Raw genomic sequence first — 22,803 nt, 5'->3', positions numbered from 1 at the left:
GTTTGAATAGTTAATAAGATAAAACAAGGTTGTTAATAAATATATATGTATATTTCCTATACAATATATAAATTTGAAGAAATTCATAAAACAAAAAAAAAAAAAAAAATTTTTTTTTAAGGTGAATTAATTATGATTGTAATAATGAACAAAAATTTCTTATCAATTGAAGATTTTATTTAAAATATATTTATATATATATATTTTCCTATCATTAGTACTTCTACTTTATTTGTTTACCTCCATTCAACCATTTGACTTTCTTTTTTTTTTTTTTGTTGTTAATATATATGTAACAATACATTTTTAAAATAGGCATCATACTTTCAAGTTATATACAAAAACGTTAAGATGTGCCTTCTTATTGTTGGTTAATTTTAAAAGAATCTCACGCTATTGAAAATAAAAAAATCTACCACAATCTCCTCCTTCTTTAAATCTTCAAAACTTCAAACTATATATATATATTTATATAGAGGATGTTGTATATATCTAAAGATAAATAAATATATAGATAGAAGAAAGGATACTGTAATACAGCCCAACATAAAAACTTGTCCCAATGAAAAAAGAGAATGATATACTCCCTTTTTATTTTATAAGTTATAAAACTCTATATATATATATATATATGTATGAATATATCATCTCACCACCGCCTTGTTTTAGAAATTTATAAAAGTATATAATCATTTAATAAAATATTATATTATATATTAGCGAACCGCGCGAAAGAAAAAATTTATAAAAGTTTATTTTTAAAATTATATATATATATATTAATATATTTATATTATGGTATATATATATATATATTATGAGGAAAATAATATAAGTATTTTATAAATTTAAAAATTTTTTTTTTGTATATGTATCTTCAACCTTCTAGTACTAGTTAATAGCATGTAAAAATTAAAGCATGGTAACAGATGTATTCTTAAATATTATTAAATTGTTTTCCCTTTTATCTAAGTATTTTTTAACTTTTATTAAAAAAAAAATTTATATATATATATATAATATCTAACCATATTCTTTTTTTTTTTTTAATCTTTAATTATTCATTTTTTTATTGTTTTATTAAATATTACAACGTTAATGATTCATAAGAAACAAATATACATTTTAGTTCATTCTTTAATTAAATTTTTTTTTTATTCTCCTATCAGTAAGAATTTAAAATGTTTATATATACAATATACTATTAATTGATGACATTTCTTGAAAAAAAAAAATTCGATTATATTTAAACTTGTTAAGATATATTTATTATCTTTTGCAAAATTTTCTTATAATATTATTATTATTACTAATTAATATTTAAATCTTTTATTTTTAGATAATTTACTTTTAAATTTTTTTAATAACTATAACAATATTTTAATATAAAACTATTACTTATTACAAAAAAAAAAATCATATCTATTTAATAAATATAGAATATTTTTAATAAAATATTTTCTAATAATTAATATAGAAATATAATTACAAAACAAAAAAAAACAATTAAAAAGATACAATAAATTTTAATTTGCCTTTCATGGCCGTTATGCAATCTCCACAACGTCTTTATCCAGCTTTAGCAACAACGTCAACCTCAGATCGTTACAATACAACAAATAGTTATCGTAATATCATGCAACCTGTAAGTTTCATTTTTCTTATTGATACTTTATCATAATATGTATGGTATTATATATACTCATTAAATATTAGTTTATCATTATTTAAAACAAACAGGGGATATCTTAAATATAATTTTATTTAGATTTTAATTATCAAAATATTAATAATTATATTAAGTACATTTTTAATTTTTTTTTATTTTTATCATTAAAATCATAAAATCTATAATGGTATACATTTTTCTTTTTTTAAAAAAAAAACATATAATAATTGAAAGCAAAAAAAAAAGGTTTACTATAGATAAAACTAACAAGCTACATGTACTAATTTTTAATTATAAAATTTGATAAAGTATATACATGAATATTTTAGAAGGTACTAGTATATCTATTTCTGTTATTCTTTATATACCAAAGTTAATGTATTCTAAAAGTTATCATACCGTTTAATGTTGTTTTTTTAATATTTTATGAATATATATATATAAATATATAAAAATATAAATTTCTATCAATAATTCCAATTTCTCTTACTCATTTCATTATCACGACAATATATATTTTTTTTTATTTATTTTAGACAAATTCAATATTCTCAACTTTCGATGATACATTCCTTCATGCACGTGCAGCTCAGGCAGCATTAGTTGAAATGGATATGAAGAATGTCAATGCAACAGGAATGTTACGTCCTGGTGATATGTTCTCATTTGGTAATTATCATTCTGCTACCACAGCACCAACATCAAGTACTTCTAATGGTGGACAACACTCCTCAATGAATGGTATGGGGGGAGATTTTGATTCTAGTATTAATAATAGTTCATTAATGTCATCCTCAACAATGTTAATGGATGGTTCAATGATGATGGGTCAAGCAGCAACTGACAGTATGACTAGTTTACAACAAGTTATGGCAATGCATCATCCCTATCAGACACATCCTCATCAATTTACTCAATATCCTGGTATTAATCCACATTTTGCTGCAGCTGCTGTTGCCTCAACTCAACCAGGAAATGGTGGTCTTCAGTTATCAAATAGTGCTGCTGCAGCCTCAGCTGTAGCAATGTCAAGGTATCCATTAAATGTTCCTAATCCTGAAATGGATACAGATCCAAGAGAATTAGAAAGATTTGCCGAACATTTTAAACAAAGGAGAATAAAGTTAGGTGTAACACAAGCTGATGTTGGTAAAGCATTAGCGCATCTTAAGATGCCTGGTGTTGGAAGTTTATCACAAAGTACAATTTGTCGATTTGAATCTCTTACTCTATCACATAATAATATGGTAGCTTTAAAACCTATCCTTCATTCTTGGTTAGAGAAGGTAAGTTAAATATTTATTATATATGTACTAATAAAAAATGATAAAAAAAATTTTTTTTATCTATATTATATTTATAAAAATATTTATCTTTTTTATTTATTTTTTTTTTTAAGGCTGAAGAAGCAATAAAAAATAAAGATTTAGCAAATGATGCTCAAGGAATTTTACCAAATAGTGAAAAAAAAAGGAAACGAACATCTATAGCAGCTCCGGAGAAGAGGTGTTTAGAGGAATTTTTCAGGCAACAACCCCGACCAACAGGAGATAAGATAGCATCAATTGCTGATAAATTAGATTTAAAAAAGAATGTTGTTAGAGTATGGTTTTGTAATCAGAGACAAAAACAAAAAAGGTAAGTTATTGTATTTTTGGGAACTTCTTTTTTTTATTAAAATAAAATTAATATAAAATAGGGGATGTTTGAAGAAGTTTTTGTTTGTTTATTTTGTTGGATGATACTAATTTTAGGAATTCATCTTGAATTGTATTCTTTAGGAACCAGACAGGAAATAATAATAATAATAATAATAGCAATCATAACACCTCATCTAATGTAAATGGAACCGGAAATGGAGGTTCAAGTAAGTTATTATAAATATTTATTTTACAAAAAAAATAATAATTTTATCTTTTTTAAGTTCTTGATCCAGTAACAGTAATGAAATGTGCACCATTCACTGATCTTTCCTCCATTGAAACAGCAGCAGCAGCAGCGGCAGCAGCATCAGCTATAGTTTCAGCTAGTAATTCATCTAATAATAATTCTAATAATAATAATCGTACCAGTCCTGATAACAATGGTAACTCTGGCAAAAATCAGGTATTGCCAACATTGGGTTTATTTTATTAAAATAAAATAATTTTTTTTTCCTTTTTTTTATCTTTTATCTTTTATTATTTTTTTTTTCTCTCAACTATTTTGGAATATTATATATATATATATTTTTTTTTATATTATAAATATCTTATCATTGTAATGCCATTATTAACTAAAAAAAGATTTTATATATATTAATAATTTTTTTTTTCATTGTACTTTTTTGATAATCAAATAAAAAAAAATTTTTTTTTCATTTATTTCTATTATATCTTATTGTTTTATCACTTATTCTTGAAAGGTAATATATTATTTTACCTATAAATTATTTATAAGATTGTTATTATTAGAAATTAAGAATCATTGTTATTCTTTTTAGCCTTCTTATATTGAGGATATTAATTATTGATGCATCCATTAATTTTGTTAATTATGTTTTATGATAGTAATTAATTTAATATTTCATGTAAATACCTAATAAGATAAGCAAAAAAAATAATTAATAAGATTTCCATTTTACTTTAGTTAATCAAAAGTAATTGAAAATAGAAATCTTGAATGAAAATATATTATTGGATAACGAGAGTAACAATATTGGTATGGAAAATTCAAATAAATAACTTTTTTTTGATGAATAAATTTATTTTTTTCCAATCTTAAACTAATTAATATTTTAATATTATTATTATTATCTCAAACATTTACATTTTACATATTTTTCATTTTATTTTTTATGAGTAAATAAATGATAAATAACAGTAATAAAATATAATTTAGTTTAAAAAAATGTTTTAAAAATTCAATGTAATTTTATTTACTTTTAATAAAAAAATTTTGTTGATATATACAATTAATTTTTTTAAAGATAATTATTTCCGGAAAATTATAATAACAATAATATCATAATCTTTAAAATTTAGTTAAAAAATTCTAGACAAAACTAAATAAATATTAATTATTCTAAGTAATACTTTAAAAATATAAAATATTTGATTAATTTACGTAAGAGTAAAATAAAATTTATTATAAATATTTAGAAAGTTATGTGTAGTTTAATTTTTTTATGGTTGTTATATAATAATTTAATAAGTTATTTATTCTTTAAATTATTTATTTCTTAATAATTTTAATAAAAAAGTTTAAATAAATACATAATTTATATACAAATATTATTTTACAATTAAAATAATATTACATCATTACTGGTGTTCAGAAATATTTTTCATATATTTTTCCTCATTACTATTCAACATATTCATTTCTTCTGTTAACATATCATTTGAAAGATGATAATTATATACTAGTAAACTTGTTGCTGTTCCTAATAATATTATTGCAAATAAAAATGGTATAAATGATAATAAAAAACTTGATAAATCTTGACGGATCATTGATTTAAATAGAAAAAAAAAGTGTCTTTTTAAAAATATATTAGTATAATTCAAATTAAATATTAAATTTTAAATATTGAGAGAAAAAAAATTTTAATATTATTTTGTTTTATAAAAGTATAATAAATAAAAAAAAAAGAATTTTTTATAATTAATTATAGTTTTATAATGGTAAGAAGTACTAAGACATCCTCGACAACCTCACAATTTGTCATAACTCAAGATATTATGAAAAAAATTGATGAAATTATAGAATATCATAAGGCTAATAAAAAACAAGTTGAGTTAAATAAAATAATTATACAAAATTTTCTTTCAAAGCCATGTGATTCAAGTAAAGATGAATTTTGTACTACTAGTAATTGGAAAAATTAATAATTATTTAAAATTTATTTTTTTTTAACAATAATAGAAATTCAAACTAAACAATAAATTATTAAGTTGATTTTATTAAATTTTATACAATAACAATATTTACAAGTAGATACAAAAAGTTTTTTTTTTAAAAAAAAATTAAATTAATTATTTGGTTGATTATTCCTTTTATGATATTATTAATTTTTATTCATCGTTGTTTGGATTGTCATAAAGTACAACATCTGAATTATTTTCATCCTCCTTATTTCTTTTTTTCAATGATTCTCTATCTAAACTTCTGTGAGGTGGTAATGGTGGTGGTAAATTATCATCAGTTAATGGTTCTACCTCTTCATTATCATACAAATCTGATCTATCATTTCTATTTTTTTTCTTTGGTTTTATTGTCATGTAATCACTACAATCTTTATCAATTTTACCATTACCATCATATGTAACATAATTTTCTTGAAATATTGTATTTCCCATTGAATGAAGTAATGGTAAATCAATTGATGGTTTATCTTTATTAACAGATCTACCACTTTTATCTAAACATTGTATACTACCAGCATTTGAAATTAATGGTGAAAGGAGAAGTCTTGATTTATTAAAAACAGGTGAAGATAAAAGATCTCTTGAATGTCTGGAACTGGCATGTGAACTAATATCATTATCAATACCACTATCATGAATAGCTTGTATTGGTTTAACAGACATTGTTGGAATATCATTTTGATATGTACCACTATTAAATTTATTTCTAAAACTTCTTGGTGGTAATGGTGGTGGTGGATTCATTGGTGATGATTGAGGTGGTTGAATTACTGAACTTCGTCCACTTAAAAATCCTTTATTACCATTTAATGGTTGATTAAAATCAATTGTTATTCTTTGATTATCTGTTGAAATAACTCCTTTACTTAATAATTGTGAAGATAATTGTGATGTTTCATTACCATTATTAGGTAATTCATTATAAACAACAGACTTCTTTATTTTCTTATTTTTTTTACACATATATAAAGTAAAAATAGATGAACAAATTATAACAGCTAATAATGCCATTCCAAAGATTGTATCAATAATTGATATAGTATTCCAAGTATCTGGTTGAATTCTTGAAAATGGTATAGTACAAAATTTACCACTATAACCATTAGTACAATTACATATAAATGAACTTTGGAATGCTAAACATGTTCCATATTTACCACAAGGATTAGAAGTACATGGATCCCAATTTCCTCTTATTTGACATGTCTTTCCAGTAAAACCAATAGGACAATTACAAAAGAAATCATTAATTAAACTATGACATTTGACACCAGGTGGACATGGATTATCATAACACATATTAAGATCTAATTCACATTCATTACCTGAATATCTAGTTGGACATGAACATGTATAATCTTTACCAGTATTTCTATTATAAATTGATTGACAAAGACCACCATTTAAACAGTTAGCTTCTAAACATGGTCCAAGTGATGTTGGTTCACAACCCATTTTAATATTATAAACTTTTAAACCTTCTATTGTTTTAGGTAATTCATAATCATCTAATAAAACTTTTCCTATACAACCAGATATTGAATTTGAAATAGATGGATTTAGTAATGATCTTACATTTCTTTTATTATTATCAATTAAATCAAAAATTGTCGTTAAATTGTCATTATTATTTATCTCACCACCAAATGTAAGAATATTAGCCTGATCATATAAATTTATAACATCACTACCAATACCACTGACACCTTGTGATGAAAATTCATCATCAAGTTTTATTGTTGCTTGCCTACCAACTCTATAAATCATAACTTTATGCCATTTACCATCTGAAACTGTTTTTTTTGTTATTTTTATTATGCCCTCACCAGTTCCACAATTCCAAATATATTTTAAATTACCATTTTCAATTTTTAAATAATTATAATCAGTCAAACCAGAACCATAAAATAGGGTACCATTTATAGAAATAGTTCTAAATTCAAATACCAAGTTAAGTCTTTGTTCTGTAGATTTTCCTATCATCATTTGAAAAAATCCTCCACCATTTATACTAATAGCATTATACTCAGAACATTTCTCATCAGTTTTACAAATTTTCTTTTCATTACAATTAACACCTTCTAAACCTGGTGGACAGGAACATATAAAATCACTTTGATTAAAAGTATTAAATATTGGTATACACATTTCATTTCTTGTACATTTTTTATAACTACATTTATTAATTGGAATATCACAAACTCTACCACCAAAACCTTCTTTACAGGTACAGGTAAATGTTCTTAAATGTGATGGTGATGTAAAAATAGTTCCATTTCCAGATATAATATTATAATTTGATGAATCAAGCCATATTTTAACATTACAAGTTCCTTCATGACATATAGATTCTGAACAAACATCATGATTCATAGATGATATAGAAAATGGTAAAGTTTCTTTTTGACTTGAAACCATATATTCAAGGCGTTTCATAACAAATTCAGGTCTTAAATAATCTTTTATTTTTGTTGCATAAATTGATATCAATACATCAATATCATTATTACTCCTTTTACTTCTATTATTATTTTGTTCTGATGATTGAATTGATAATATTTTAACATTATTACTATCAATTTTAAATACTTCAGCAATTCTATTGGTAAAATCATTTAAAATATCTTTAACAAAAACTTCAGCATCAACATCATTAAGTCTAATACTTAAAGAATGCATCAAATCATTTTCATTAATACTTTGAACATCAACTGTAACAATTGTTGTAACAATATATTTTCCATCAGTAACTGTTACAGGAAATTTATATGTACCTTCTAAAATATCTGGATTAGCTGATATCTCTCCTGTTTGACTATCAATTTTAAATGGAATTGTATTATATCCTTCATAAGAGTGTGTTGGAATTGAATATATAAGAATATCATTTACATCATCATCTGTTGCCATAATTTTACCTATATTTTTTCCAAGAAATTCACCCATAATTGAAGTAACAGTAAATCTATGAAATGAATTTACAAAAGGTGGATGTTTAGATTGTTGTTTGTAGTATATTGTTAAAGGGCATGTTGTTGATAAATTTCCACTATCATAAGCAGTAACTTCTAAATTATACTTATCTTTTTTATTATGTGTAAAGTCTTTTTTAGTTTTTAGTGTCATTTTATTGTCAAAATAAAAATCATCACTACCATCTCCAGAAATAGATAAACGAAATTGGTTTTCTTCATCATTCGAATTATGATTATCTTCATCAGTCAAGAAAACAGTTAACAATGGATGGCCTTTCATAATACCATCTTGAATGATGGCTGTTAAATTACAATTGTCAAACTTTGGTGCGTGATCATTAATGTTTTCAATATTTATTTTAATAGTGGCTTTATCAGTTAATGGTGGCTCACCACCATCTCTAGCATTAACCTCAAATGAAAGAGTCTTTAAAACTTCATAGTCTAAGTCTCCCTCAACTATAAGATCTCCTTCTTCATTAATTTTAAATAACTTGCTATCATCACCAGTCAAGGAATAAAGAATGCCTCCATAATGACCAGTATCTTTATCAATAGCTTTAAGGGAAATAATCTTTGTCCCTAATGGAGTATGTTCTTTAACTTTAACTTCAAAAATTGATTGTACAAATTTTGGGGGGTTATCATTATCATCGAGAACTATTATTTTAACAGTTGCTATATCAGTTTCAGGAATATCATAATTATCTGATACTTTAACTTTAAAAATAATTTCTTTTCCTTTTTCATAATCCAATGCTTGAAGAAGAAATATTTCACCAGTTTTTTCATCTATTTTTACAAGACTTGATATATAATCATTGTTTTCATAAAGTTTGTATGTCAAAATATCACCAGAATCTTTATCTGTAGCATGTACCTTAACAATATATTCTACTGGTAAAATATTTTCAATAATTTCTACAACATAAATTTTTTCATCAAAGATAGGAGAATTATCATTAACATTTTCAATAAATAATATAGTATCAATTTCAGAGAATCTTCCACCATTATCTTCTGCTTTAATAGTTAACTTAATATCATCAATAGTTTCTTTGTCTAAAGGTTTAATCAATGATAAAATTCCAGATATAGGATTCATTTCAAAATATTCCTCTTCATTATTAATAATACTATAAGAAACATTGGCATTCTCAAATGAGTCATTGTCTTCAGCAAAATATTTATACAAAAAGTATGGATTTGTTTTATTAGCTGGAATATTTTCTTTAACATTCAACTTGACAATATCATTAGGAATAAATTTAGGAGTATGATCATTAATATCCACAATTTTTATATTATAATTCATAATATTATGAATATAATAAGTATCAATAAATTTAACCTCTTCTTTAATTGAAAAATTATAATAACTTTTTTCATTCCAATTTAAAATTTTTGACAAAACTAATTCATTTTTTTGATTAATAACAAAAGGAAAATTATGTTTATCAATTTCATTATTGATTATTGATAATCTTGATGTTATTTTTAACATTGATAAAACAGTCCCAATAGAAAGATTTTCTTTTACACTTAAATATATATCTTTATTGTCAGTTTGGTATTTTGTTAAAAATGAATTTTGATAAATAACAAGGAAATTTTTTTCAACAAAATGTATTCCATCAGAAACAACAATTGATATATATTCTTCATTAACATTTAATAAGTTATTTGATTTTCCATTAAAAATAACACCAAAAGTATAAATATTATGTCCATTAGTTTCATTTTTTATACTTTTTATTTGATATATTTCTTTTGCATTACCTTCTGTTATCCTAGCAAAAATATCATTTTTTTCATCTTTATCAATAATTGAAAAAGTAAATATAATTGTTTCTTTTGTTAATTTATTTAAATCTACATTTATCTCTCTGGGTGTTTCAACAAATTCTAATGGTGTATCATTTTCATCTTCTATAAATATCATAACTTCTTTTTCTCCCTTTAAACCATTACTATTTATGGAGATGATATTTAATTTATATTTATCATTTATTTCTCTATCTATGATACCACTAACAAAAATTTTACCAATATTTTTATCAATTCCAAATGGGCATAAACTTATTAAACGATCACTACATTCAAGTTCATAAAAATCTCCATTAATAGCTGAAACAATTCCAATAACAGTACCTATAGGTAAATTTTCCATAACATTGTATTTGTTATCAGTGGTGAAAAATTGAGGAGATCCCTCTAATTGATAACCCATTTGAATGGTTACTGTGGCCATAGAAATACCATTGTTACCATCGCTACTTCCACTTGAAATAAAAACAGGAAAAGATATTTCTTTATCAGTGATTAAATTTAATCCTTTTTTAACAATGATTTTTCCACTATGTTTATCAATAGAAAAAGGGATATTATCTCTTTCATTAGATATAAAATAATTTACTTTCTTATTTTTATCATTGTCAATTTCTCCAGAATTATTTTTTTCCTCAACAATTCCAACAACACTACCAATAGGAGCATTATTAAAAAGAATAAAAGAATATTTCAACATAGAGAAATGAGGAATAATAATATTTGAGGGAAGGACTTCAATAATAATGGTCATTGATGTTATGTGAGGTGGATTTGCTGTGTCTGAAACTTTAACTTGACATCTAAGTTTTTTATTAACTAATTGATTAACAGATTTAGCAAGAGATATTAAACCTTGCCTTGAATGAATATCAAAATACTCTCCTTCTTTATAATCTTTATTAATTGAATATTCCAAGACATCCTTAAAGTCATCATCAGTAGCTAAGATTGATGTTATATAATCACCAATTTCCATATTATTATTAATAGAAACTTTAAGTTCATTTTTAGTGTTATAAATAAATTTAGGTGAATTGTCATTAGAATCTAAAACAGTAAAATTCAATTGAGTATAGGTAATTGATCCTGTTTTATCAGTTGCTTTAATTGGAATAAGATAATTATTTTTAATTTCATAATCTAATCTATCTCCTAATGTTATCCTTCCATTATCTTTATCAATAGAAAAAGGTAAATTAAAGATGGATGAATTTATATTGACAATTTCATAAGTATAAGGTGATACTCCATTTATAGCTGATATTTGTATGATAAAAGTATTCAAAGCATTATTTTCATTTAATGATCCATAATAGGTAGGATATTCAAAAGAAAAACCATTATTTTCTTTATGAAGATCTTTGAAAATTATTGTTAATACACAATAATCTGTAAAAAGACCATCAGTAACAGAAATATTTAATTTTTTTATTAAAGTTTTTTTCTCCAATTCTTCAGATGTTAAGTCTCTTCCAAAAGCTATAATACCATTTAAAGGATCTATTTCAAATAAACTATCTTCATAAATAGTAAATAAAAATCTTTGGTTATTTTCTAAACTTGATACAGTATCTTTATCTTCAACTGTTAAGAAATACAATAAATCACTCTTCTTTGGAATTCTATTTTTTACTTCTATTTCTCTATTTTTATTTAAAATTTTAACCTCATTATCATTTATATCATTAACAGTAATAATAATTACTCCTTTACTCCAGTAACCATCTTCATCAGAAGCTTTTATATCAAATTCATAATAATTTTGTTTTTCATAATCAAGATTTTTTAACAAAATTACTTTTCCAGTTTCTTTTTCAATACTTATAATATCATTTCCATCCATTAAACTATAACTTATAAATGAAGAATTGGAATCAATATCAAAAGCATTAACTTGTAGGAGAACACTTCCAATTGAAATACTTTCATCAACCTCAATTCTATAAATATTTTTTTCAAATTTAGGTTGATAATCATTAACATTAATTACATCCACCTCAACATCAGTATATGAATAAACTTTTGGATTTGTTGTGTCAACAGCACCAATTTTTAATAATATTTTATCATCTATTTCTTTATCTAATGATTTTGTTGTACCAATAGAACCTGTCTCAAAAGAAACAATAAAAGATGAATATTTATCAGTGGTAACTAAGAAATATCCTATAGTTCCATTAGAATAACTGGTAGCTCTAACTTTCATAACATCATTACTTGGTGGAAGATTTTCTTTTATTTTATGTCTATATCTATTTTGACTAAATATTGGTAATGATTTATCAACAATTTTCATTAATATATAACTTGTACTTGATAAAGATGGTATTCCTTTATCAGTAGCTTTAACAGTTAAATTAAAAATATCTCCAACATTATAGTTATTACTTATTGGTTTATTAACAATAACTCTTCCATCATTTTTATTTAAACTTATAAAATCAGGAACATCACCAATCACTGAATATTTTACCATACCATTTGTTCCTGAATCTTTATCTATAGCTTTTATTGATACTATTTTATGTCCATATATAGCATCTTTTGGAATATTTCCCTCATAAAATGGTTGACTAAATATTGGTTGGCAATCATTTACATCCTCTATTTCAATAATAACTTTTGCCCTTGATTTATCATTAAAATTAAAAAGATTTTTTGATGAAATTATTAATTCAATTGAATCAGTTACTTCTTTGTCAAATGTGATACCTTCTTTTAAATAAATATTTCCAATATTTTTATCAATATAAAATCTTTCATCAATTGTTTCAAGTGTATATAATAATGGAAAAATAGATGGAATACTTAAAGTTATTAAAGGTTTTCTAGATTGTTCTTTAGTAAAAGATTCATTTTCTTTAATAATTAATTTATATTCTTTTTCAGAAAAATTAATATTATTATCAGGTGGTGTATCATTATCAATTTCTATTGTTATTTTTTCTTTTGTTGTATATATACTATCAGAACATGAGACAACCAAATTAAAAATATTCTTTTTTTCTTTTAAAAGTAAATAACTATTTTTTAGCAAAATTTTTCCATTGGTATTATTAATAAAAAAGTAATTTAAATCATTATTATCATTAGAAGTTAAATAGTAATGAAGAATAGAGTTGTCATCTTCATCTGTTGCCTTAATTTCTCCAATAATCATTCCATCACCAAATGGTTTAGTTATCTTAAAATGATAATTAGATTTTTCAAATTTAGGAGGACAATCATTAATATTTAAAATTGTTACATTGATTAGAGCAAAAGTTTCACTAATCATTGAAGGTCTACCAAGATCCTGAGCATAAATATAAAAAAGTTGAAATTTTGATTTTTCTCTATCTATTGGAATTGTACTTCTTATTATTCCAGTAAACATATCAACAGAAAAATATTCATTACTTTTATTTTTTCCTGTAGTTTTATAGGTAACCATTCCATTAACACCATTATCATTATCAATAGCCTTAACATTTAAAGGAGTTCCTTCTTTATGACTTTCTAATGTATAAACTACAGAACCAGGTAAACTATTTTCATAAATAGCTCCATAATAAATATTTTTACTAAATATTGGTGGATTATTAATAATATCAATACTTTTCATCTCAAGATCATTCTCAAAAATATCACCATAAATATTTTTTATTTGTAGGGGACATATACCAAAAGAAAATTTAAAACCATCCATTTTGAAGGATTCTTTTAATGTCAATAAACCAGCTATTGGATGAATAGTGTATGGTTGGCATTCAAGAATTTTCTCTGATATAGAAAAAGTTGGCAGTACTGTTGCTGGTGTTTTTATTAAAAGATTTCTAGATTTTTTTGGGTCTTTTGTATAAATAAATTGATATTTTGTTTTTACCGGTGATATAAATGCAGTTTGATTATTTTTATTATTTATATTTTTATTAATTTTTAAAAGTGATTGTTTTTTAAGGCCATCCGTTACAGAAAAAGATATCATTGTATAATTAAATTTTCCATTTAAATGAACATAAATTACTATAGAAAAATTTTTTGTTTGATCATTATCTATTTGTTCCAATAATATTATATTTCCAGTTGTTGGGTCTATTGTTAATTTTTCAATTGTATATATTGATTCATATAAATGAAAACCATATACTAATCTTTTTGATATAAATACATCTTGAGGAATTGGTTTAATATGTTTTGATCCATGGAATAAAATTGATCCTATAGGGGTATCTTCAGAAATTTCTATATAATATACTAATGATGTAAAGGAGGGACGGTATATAGATATTTTTGGTTTTTTTATTATAACTTCACCATCAATAGTTATTGAACCATCGGTAACATTAAAAGGAATAATAAATTCATTACCAGGTATTGATATTTCATTGACCGGAATTAATAAAATTAATTCACCATTATTAGTAATATGAAAAAACTTTTTTATTTCATTATTTTTTATTTCCCATAATAATATATCTCCATCTGGATCATATGTTTCCAAAACAGAGATAGCTTGTCCTAATTGTTCATTATCACTTAATTGTATAATTTTCCATTGGTCATATGAAACAAATTGTGGTGATTTATTTTTTGGGTGTCTTGCTGAATTCATGTTACTTCCCTTAATTTTAACATCAATAACATTTTGCATTGATGTATTTAATTTATCTTTAACAATAATTTCTAATTGTATTTCTTCTTTAACTTTAACCTCAACATCACTCATTATTTCACCAATCTCATTAATAGATATACCAGTAACAGAAGCTCCAGAAATACTATAAAGTGTTTCTCTATAATCTGTTCCATCATTATCAATAGCAATAATTCTATGAAGGTAACCTTTTTTACCAGCTGGAACTGTTACATTATAATTAGATACTTTAACAATTGGACCATTATCATTGACATCAGTAATATATAATATAACAACAACAGTAGAACATAATTTTGGTGTTCCATTATCACAAGCATTAACATGTAATTCATATTCTTTTTGTGCCTCTCTATCTAGTCTTCTTTTACCACGAATAACATGACCAGATCTTGGATCTATTGAAAATTGTGATTGAAAGTTACCTCTTATAATACTATATGTTATTTGTGATTTTGTATTTTGTTTTTCATCTGCATCTATTGCTTCAATTTTACATACAATAGTATCTTCTGGTGAATCTTCACTGACTGTTGCTGTGTATATTGGTGATAAGAATACAGGAGCATTATCATTAATATTAAGAACTTTAATATTTACATGACTTACTGATGACAATGGATTTTTAATATCACAATCTGTAACAGAAACAGTTAAATAATATAAAGATTTTCTTTCATGATCTAAAATTCTTAATGTTTTAATTGTTCCTATTTCTGTAATCTCAAAATATTCCATTCCATCACCATCAATTATTTTATATGTTGGTTGGCATAATGGATCATCAGTATCATTGGCATGAACTGTTACCACTGTTGTTCCTATAGGCATATTTTCTTCTATAGTTGCTTCAATCTCAATATCCTCAAAAGTTGGTGGATAAATATTTTCATTGACATCTTCTAATAAAATTTCTAATGTACATATTGTTGATAAAGAGGAAAATCCATTATCAGACATCTTAAATTTAATTATATATTTATTTTTAATTTCGTAATCTAATGGTTTATCACTTTTTAAAAATATACATCCAGTTGTGGAATCGAGGAAAAAATTTTTTTTATCCTCTTCTTCAACCAAACTATAAGTTAATTCTTTATTTTTTCCTTCATCTTTATCAGTACCAATTAAACATGTAATTAAAGAATTATTAGGTAAATCTTCAGGAATAGTAACTGTATATGGTTCAGAAGATAGGCATTGTGGTTCATTATCATTAACATCTCCAATTACAAGTGTCAAATTGGTAAAAGATGTCAGTGGTTTGTCAGTGTCATCTGTTGCTATAATAATATACCTAAGTATAGGGTTATTCTCACGATCAAAAGATTCTAAAGAATAAATATCACCAGTTAATGGGTCTATTCTTAATGGGATATTTGAATCTTTATTAATTATTTTATATGTTATTCCAAGATTGTAATCTAAGTCATAAGCTGTCACAGTCCCAATTAATGTGTCTTTTGGGGTATTCTCAAGAACAGAGAATTTATATTCCCATTTATCAAAAAGAGGATAATTATTATTTATATCTTTAATATAAATATTTATCGTAAAATTTCCAAGTTCTTTATTCGTTTCATCTGACAGGGCATCATACAATTTAATGGGTAACTGATATACCAAAAAGTTTTCTTCTCTCATAGATGTGGAATCTTTAATTAAAAGTTTACTTAAATCATTAATAACAATAATTTTTCCAGTGTACTCTTCAACACCAAAATATTGATCAGAGGTAGAAAATAGAATACCAGAAGATTCTGAATTAGTCCTAACATCTGTCACTTTTAATTGTCCAAACCTGCTACCAATTGGTGCATCCTCACTTATAATTATCTTATCGACACTTTCAACATTAACTTTTCTTTTTTCATACTTCTGTTCAAAATAACTTTTAGTTGTTTGGAGGACTTTTAAATCATCATCAGTTACTTGATATCCCTCACGATGAAGTAAAATAATTAATGGTTTTGAGTATTTTGAAAATGGAACACCATAATCAATAGCAATAGCCTGAAGTATCCAAAAATTACTATCAGGTAAAGGATCTTTTTTAAAGTAAACATTTCCTGTATCTGGATTAATGACAAAATTTGAATCATTTTTATCAATAATTTTATAATGTACCCTTCCATTTTCTCCCTCATCTTTATCACTAGCTTTTAAGATAAATAATTTAACTCCACTTTTTAATTCATCATTTCCTAATGACATTGTATTTAAATTATTAAAAGATAAATCCCATTCTGGATGATGACTATTACAGGGAGTAATAGTTAAAAAGACATTGACAAAAGATTTAACGGATTCATTTCCCTGAATCTTTCCAACAACCTCAAAAGAAAATTCTTTTTCTTTTGTCATATTAAGAAATGATGAAATAGTTAAAAGACCCGTTTTATGATCTATTGTAAATGGTAAAATATCTTTATCTTTACTTCTAATTCTATATCTAATTCTTTCTTCATCCATATCATATTCAGGAGTTCCTCTAAATATATAAATAGAATGTCCAGGAGGTAGGCATTCATTAACAGTTAATGGTAGAATCTCATTTTCATTAAGAATACTACTAAAAGAAAAGTAAGAAGATGACTTGACAGGAATTTTTAATGGAACTTTAATTTCATTTATCTTATTTCCATTATAATCAATTTGACTACCAATAATATCTAATAAGAGAACTTCAATTTTCCATAATTGAGTAAAAAATTTCCAAAATCTTCTATCAATTAACCATACTTCATAATTATTAAGTGATGATGATCTAAGAGAAAAAAATTCCCCAAAACCAGTGTCATTTGAAATATGAATATTATAGTCATTTTGACTTTTTTCAATTATTAATTTAGCAACTAATTGTTCTTTACTTCCATCCATTTTTAGTTCTTTTGCCTCAGTAATTATCTATAAAATTTTAATAATGATAGAAAAAAAAGTTAATCTAGTTATCTTTTTTTTTTAATTATTTTCAAGTGCCCCCTTACTTAGATGATGTTAATGGAGTAATAAAAAGATGATAAGCATTTTATAAAATCATCAACTTAAGAAAAAAGGAAAGAAAGAGGGCAGAAACCTTCTGTCACCATCTCTTATTAATTTTCTTTTTGTTCATATATATATATGTATGTAAGAACATACAAATTTGTACTAAATCAAATGTATACTTATGTTAAAAGAAATATAACACATTTCTTTTTATAATTATTAATAAAAAGGAATCTTACGCAAGAATTAATCATCCAAATAAATGTATAACAACACATCAATTTCCTAAGTTAAAAGGATTTATTAACAATCTAAGATATGAATAAAAAGTTAAACATCTGTTCAAAAAAAAAAATTAATAATAAATAAAAGTAATGCTGTTATTGTAACACCTTATTAAGAAAATAAAACCAAAACATATTTTAAAAAATGTATTAAAATTTTTTAATAAAATTTTTATAACTAACCTTAAATTTTTTATCATCACCTTCAGAATCATCTATTAATTTTATCATTACTTCTGCCTCATTTGGTGAATTAAAAGATGGTTTTTGTGGTTGCATATCTGGATTATTATAAAATAATCTTGATGTTCTATCTTGAACAAATCCTTTTAAAATTATTTTTGATAAGTTACATCTATTTAATGGTTTAAAAATTTTAATAATTCCTGTAGAAGGTTCAACATAAAAATATTCATTCAATTCTTTAAATGAATAAAAAACTTCTCCATTAAGACCTTCATCACTATCATAAGCGGTAACCTGTCCAATGGAAGAGAAAGGTTGAGACATCTTTGAGACTACAAATTCATAGTTATCTTCATTAAAACGTGAAAGTAAATCATTTTGATCGAGGACATTTAAATAAATAATTGTTGTTGTTTCAACAGATTCATAATGTGGTCTAGATAATGTTGCTTTGACAATTAATTGATAACAATTGGTTCTTTCTCTATTAAGAATAACATCATTCTCCTGCCTAATATGTAGATAGGCAAAATCTCCAATAACTTTATGAAGTGTCCTAAATTGCCTTTGAGAATCTCCCTTAACAATCCTAAATTTTATTCTACATCCTTGACAAGGTAAATGAATTCCAACACGTATCTTTTCATCAATCCTAGCAACAACCTTACCCCTGGTATTTTCTTCTATTGACATATTATAAGATGGAGCAGTAAATTGAAACATATAATTACTTGATGATCTTCGACTTTTTGTATGATGTGTCCCACTAACAAGGGGTAAGTAGGGAGATCCATAACATAATAATATTAATAAAGCACCGGTAAAATATAAAAATATACACTTTCCTAAAGTAAGAATTACTTTTTGTCGTTTCATTTCTCTTGTATTATTAGTGATATTTATTAACATGAAAGAAAGATCCTCATGCTATTGCTTTTTTTTTTTTTATTTTTAGTAACTTATAGGAAATTTATACACAATTTTATTTTTATATATACAAAATTGTTTGATTTTGAATCTGAAAATAATAAAAAAAAAATTAATTAAATTAAAAGATAAAATTATAATTAATTGAAATCGATAAATTAATGAAAAAGAAACAATATATAAAAAAAAAAACATCTTGCTATTTAACAAATCCAACCTTTTATAATAGGTATAATATGGGTAAGTCAATTATTAGGGGTAAGTATTCCTCATATATCCCTCAAACAAAGAATACAAATTTATATATGTGTAAATGTAAAGTGTCATGTTAACAAAAGATAAAGTGTTATTTTGTGGTGATCTTGGTAGAAAAAAAAAAAAAGTATTTATAATGATAATGTCATCACAATCCTCTCACTAGAATCTATTATTTGTGTATATAAAGCACTTTTATCTTTTTATAAATTTTTTTTTCTACCAAACAAAAAAAATTAGTTTTTAAAAAAAAAGTATATATATATAAATCTCTTAACTAATAAATTATATATCTATTTCTTAATAATAACTATAAAACTAAAATAAAATATTTTAAGAGTAATTTAATTAAAAAGACTTTCTTTTTATTTATATTTTATTAACGAAAATAAAGAAAATAAAAAAATAGTAGTATCAAATTGTCCTCAACTTTTATAAATTAAAATTAATTATACTAATTAACAAAAAAAAAAGTTATACAACAGAAAAGGAAAGTTTAAAGATATGTTTATAATGGCATTTTATTTCCATATTAAAGTTTCTAGGTCTTAAAATTATAGATTGTACATATATATTATATAGATTATAAAAGGCGGTACAAAAAAAAAGAAAGTTAAATATATATATATATAAAAAAAATATTATAAATATATATATTAAAAAAAAAGAAGAAAATGATAAGTTTAATTTAATTGAAAGAATAACTTTATTAGTACATTTATTTTGATTCAAAAATGGCATAAAATTTTTATTAGTTGTTTAATGTATATTATAAAACTATTTAATAACTTATACCATTATTTTATAATATATAAATATAAAAATTGTGATACATAATTTCTCATCTTTTTTAAATACCATAATACATAATCACTCAAATTTTTTTTTTTATCATCATCAAATATATAAAAGAGAAAAAATATATATATATAATTGTAATGCTTTTATGATGCGGTTAGTTTCTAAATTTAAAATGATGAGAAGATCCTTATATTATTAAAAGTTTAAACTCTATAAAATTTAAAAAAGAAATATATATATAAATGACCCATTAAGCCTATTCTTTAAATAATTGTATATAAACTTTAAATAATCTTAATATCAATTTGATATAAAAATAAGAGGACACTTTCATTCATTTATAAAAAGAACAAAATAAAGAAATATACATAAAAATTATTGAAGAATTGATATTTAATCAAAATTAGATTTTTAAAACTAGGAATAAATAAATTTGACAAAGTCATCTTTATAACTTCTAATGTTTAAAAAGGCATGAAGGATGAAGTTATTTATATATCTAAATATATATATGTTCATGGGAATAAATATATATGGGAGCACATATATATTATATATATTATATAACTTGACAATTTGCCTTTATTTTCCCCCTCAACTTTTTTATTATATATTATAAAATACAATTTAATATAACTATATACAATAAAAATCAAAAAAAAAGGTATTTAAAATTTTAAAATATATATATATGTGTATGTGATTTTAAAAATAAAATATAATATTTTTAAAAATAAAAGTAAATAAAAATGTTTAAAAATTTGAATCTTATACTTTTTAGAAGTAGTGTTATCTTAAAGGTTTAAGATGTATTAACATTTTTATCCAATTCAAGTACCATATATATCAAAGAGAAATTGGATAAAATATGTTCATTTTTAAAAAATTTATTACAATACAAAATGATATATCTATATATGATAATATATTAAAAGGAAAAGTAAATGTAAAAGACATATAATATAAAGTACAAAAGTTATCAAAATATAAATGGGATATTTAAAGAAAATTGTTATATAAATCTTGATATAAATTTATGATAATATACATATATATTTATATTATATAGTAACACTTTTTTCTGACACATCCCAATATAAAGAAATATAATCTTACAAAAAAAAAGAAAAAAAAAAAGAGAGGGAAATAAACTAAGAGATAATAAAAATAAATACCAGGAATATATTTTATGCCTGTTTTATAAGCAACCTGTTATTTTATTATTATTTTTATTATTAATACCATGACATATTTATAAAAAGATACCACTTTAAAATACATTAAAGTTATAGACAATAAAATGAAAACTAAAATAGATATAAAGGACAAAAAAATCTTTTTTTTTTACCTTTTGTTAAAACCTTATAATGATAAGAATAAGAAAAGAGACATAATACATAGATACTACATCATTTAAAGATCAAGCATAAAAGAGGTTTATAATACTTTAAAAAGAAAGAATAACGTAAATTAAATATATACATATATATATACATATACAACATATTCTTAAGATGGCATGATTTTATAGTTTTTAAGATAAAATGACAATACCTTTATTAATAGTTACTTCACCTGCCATCTATATATAAAGTATTTCTTCTTTTAATTATAAAAAGGTTTTTACAATAAAAGCATAAACTTATATCTATTATATATACGTGTAGAACATGAGTAAAAAAGTGTTTTAAGAAGAAGTATCATGAATGGACACCTTAAATGTGTTTTGTGCCTATTTACGAGAGTGAGTGACATTATGACACATAAAAAATTTTTATATATGCCATAGTATTATATTTGTATTAAAAAAAAAAAAACTTCTTTTTTAAGAAGAGGTGGCTTCTTATTTATTTATTTTTTCTTGAGACAAAACAATAATAGATTAAGACATTTGAAATAGTTATTTAATTTAAAAAAAAAAAATTCTTTTTTTTTTATTTCAATATATATTTATTTGTAGGTTTTTAACAAATATTTAAGATGTTACAAAATTTACACATATTATAATATGAATAGTAAATAGTAATAAATTATATTGTTTATATCAAAATGAAAGCGTCATCATTAAAAAGGAAAAGAAATATAAATGTTTATGTGTTGAAGAAAAAAAGAAGAATGAATGAGTAAGGCAAAAATGATATGTTAAATGATCGAGGATGATTTTTAGTATTATATAAAATATGTGTCTATGAAACATTTATAAACATCTTTTAGTAGGTTCCGAAAATTCAATCAAAAAATCTTTTTCTTATTTTATTTTATTTTTTTGTCGGTAATTTATTAATGGAAAAAAAAAGAAAATCATTATGATGTATCTGTGGCATGTTAAGAATTAAATTAAAAA

At 23.1% G+C, this 22,803-nt stretch overlaps 3 protein-coding genes across 3 annotated transcripts; 2 read left to right on the top strand and 1 right to left on the bottom strand.

Moving 5' to 3' along the window:
- Positions 1–1,540: 1,540 nt before the first annotated feature.
- On the top strand, positions 1,541–3,805 carry SRAE_2000133200 (Inhibitory POU protein; the record flags this gene model as incomplete). Its single annotated transcript, XM_024652272.1, has 5 exons — positions 1,541–1,645; positions 2,206–2,955; positions 3,069–3,307; positions 3,451–3,536; positions 3,594–3,805. The coding sequence occupies 5 exons, from the start codon at positions 1,541–1,543 to the stop codon at positions 3,803–3,805; spliced, it is 1,392 nt and encodes a 463-aa protein (XP_024505865.1).
- Positions 3,806–5,331: 1,526 nt separating this feature from the next.
- SRAE_2000133150 (Hypothetical protein) lies at positions 5,332–5,538 on the top strand (the record flags this gene model as incomplete). The annotated part of the gene is made up of 1 exon (XM_024652271.1): positions 5,332–5,538. One exon carries the CDS (start codon positions 5,332–5,334, stop codon positions 5,536–5,538), a length of 207 nt encoding a protein of 68 aa, XP_024505864.1.
- Positions 5,539–5,724: 186 nt separating this feature from the next.
- SRAE_2000133100 (Epidermal growth factor-like domain and Laminin G domain and EGF-like calcium-binding domain and Cadherin domain and Concanavalin A-like lectin/glucanases superfamily domain and Concanavalin A-like lectin/glucanase, subgroup domain and Cadherin-like domain-containing protein) lies at positions 5,725–19,385 on the bottom strand (the record flags this gene model as incomplete). The annotated part of the gene is made up of 2 exons (XM_024652270.1): positions 5,725–17,925; positions 18,474–19,385. 2 exons carry the CDS (start codon positions 19,383–19,385, stop codon positions 5,725–5,727), a joined length of 13,113 nt encoding a protein of 4,370 aa, XP_024505863.1.
- Between the last annotated feature and the right edge of the window lie 3,418 nt (positions 19,386–22,803).

Source organism: Strongyloides ratti, assembly GCF_001040885.1.
Source record: "Strongyloides ratti genome assembly S_ratti_ED321, chromosome : 2".
Lineage (NCBI taxonomy): Eukaryota > Metazoa > Nematoda > Chromadorea > Rhabditida > Strongyloididae > Strongyloides > Strongyloides ratti.
This window is presented reverse-complemented; position numbering and strand designations above follow the sequence as displayed.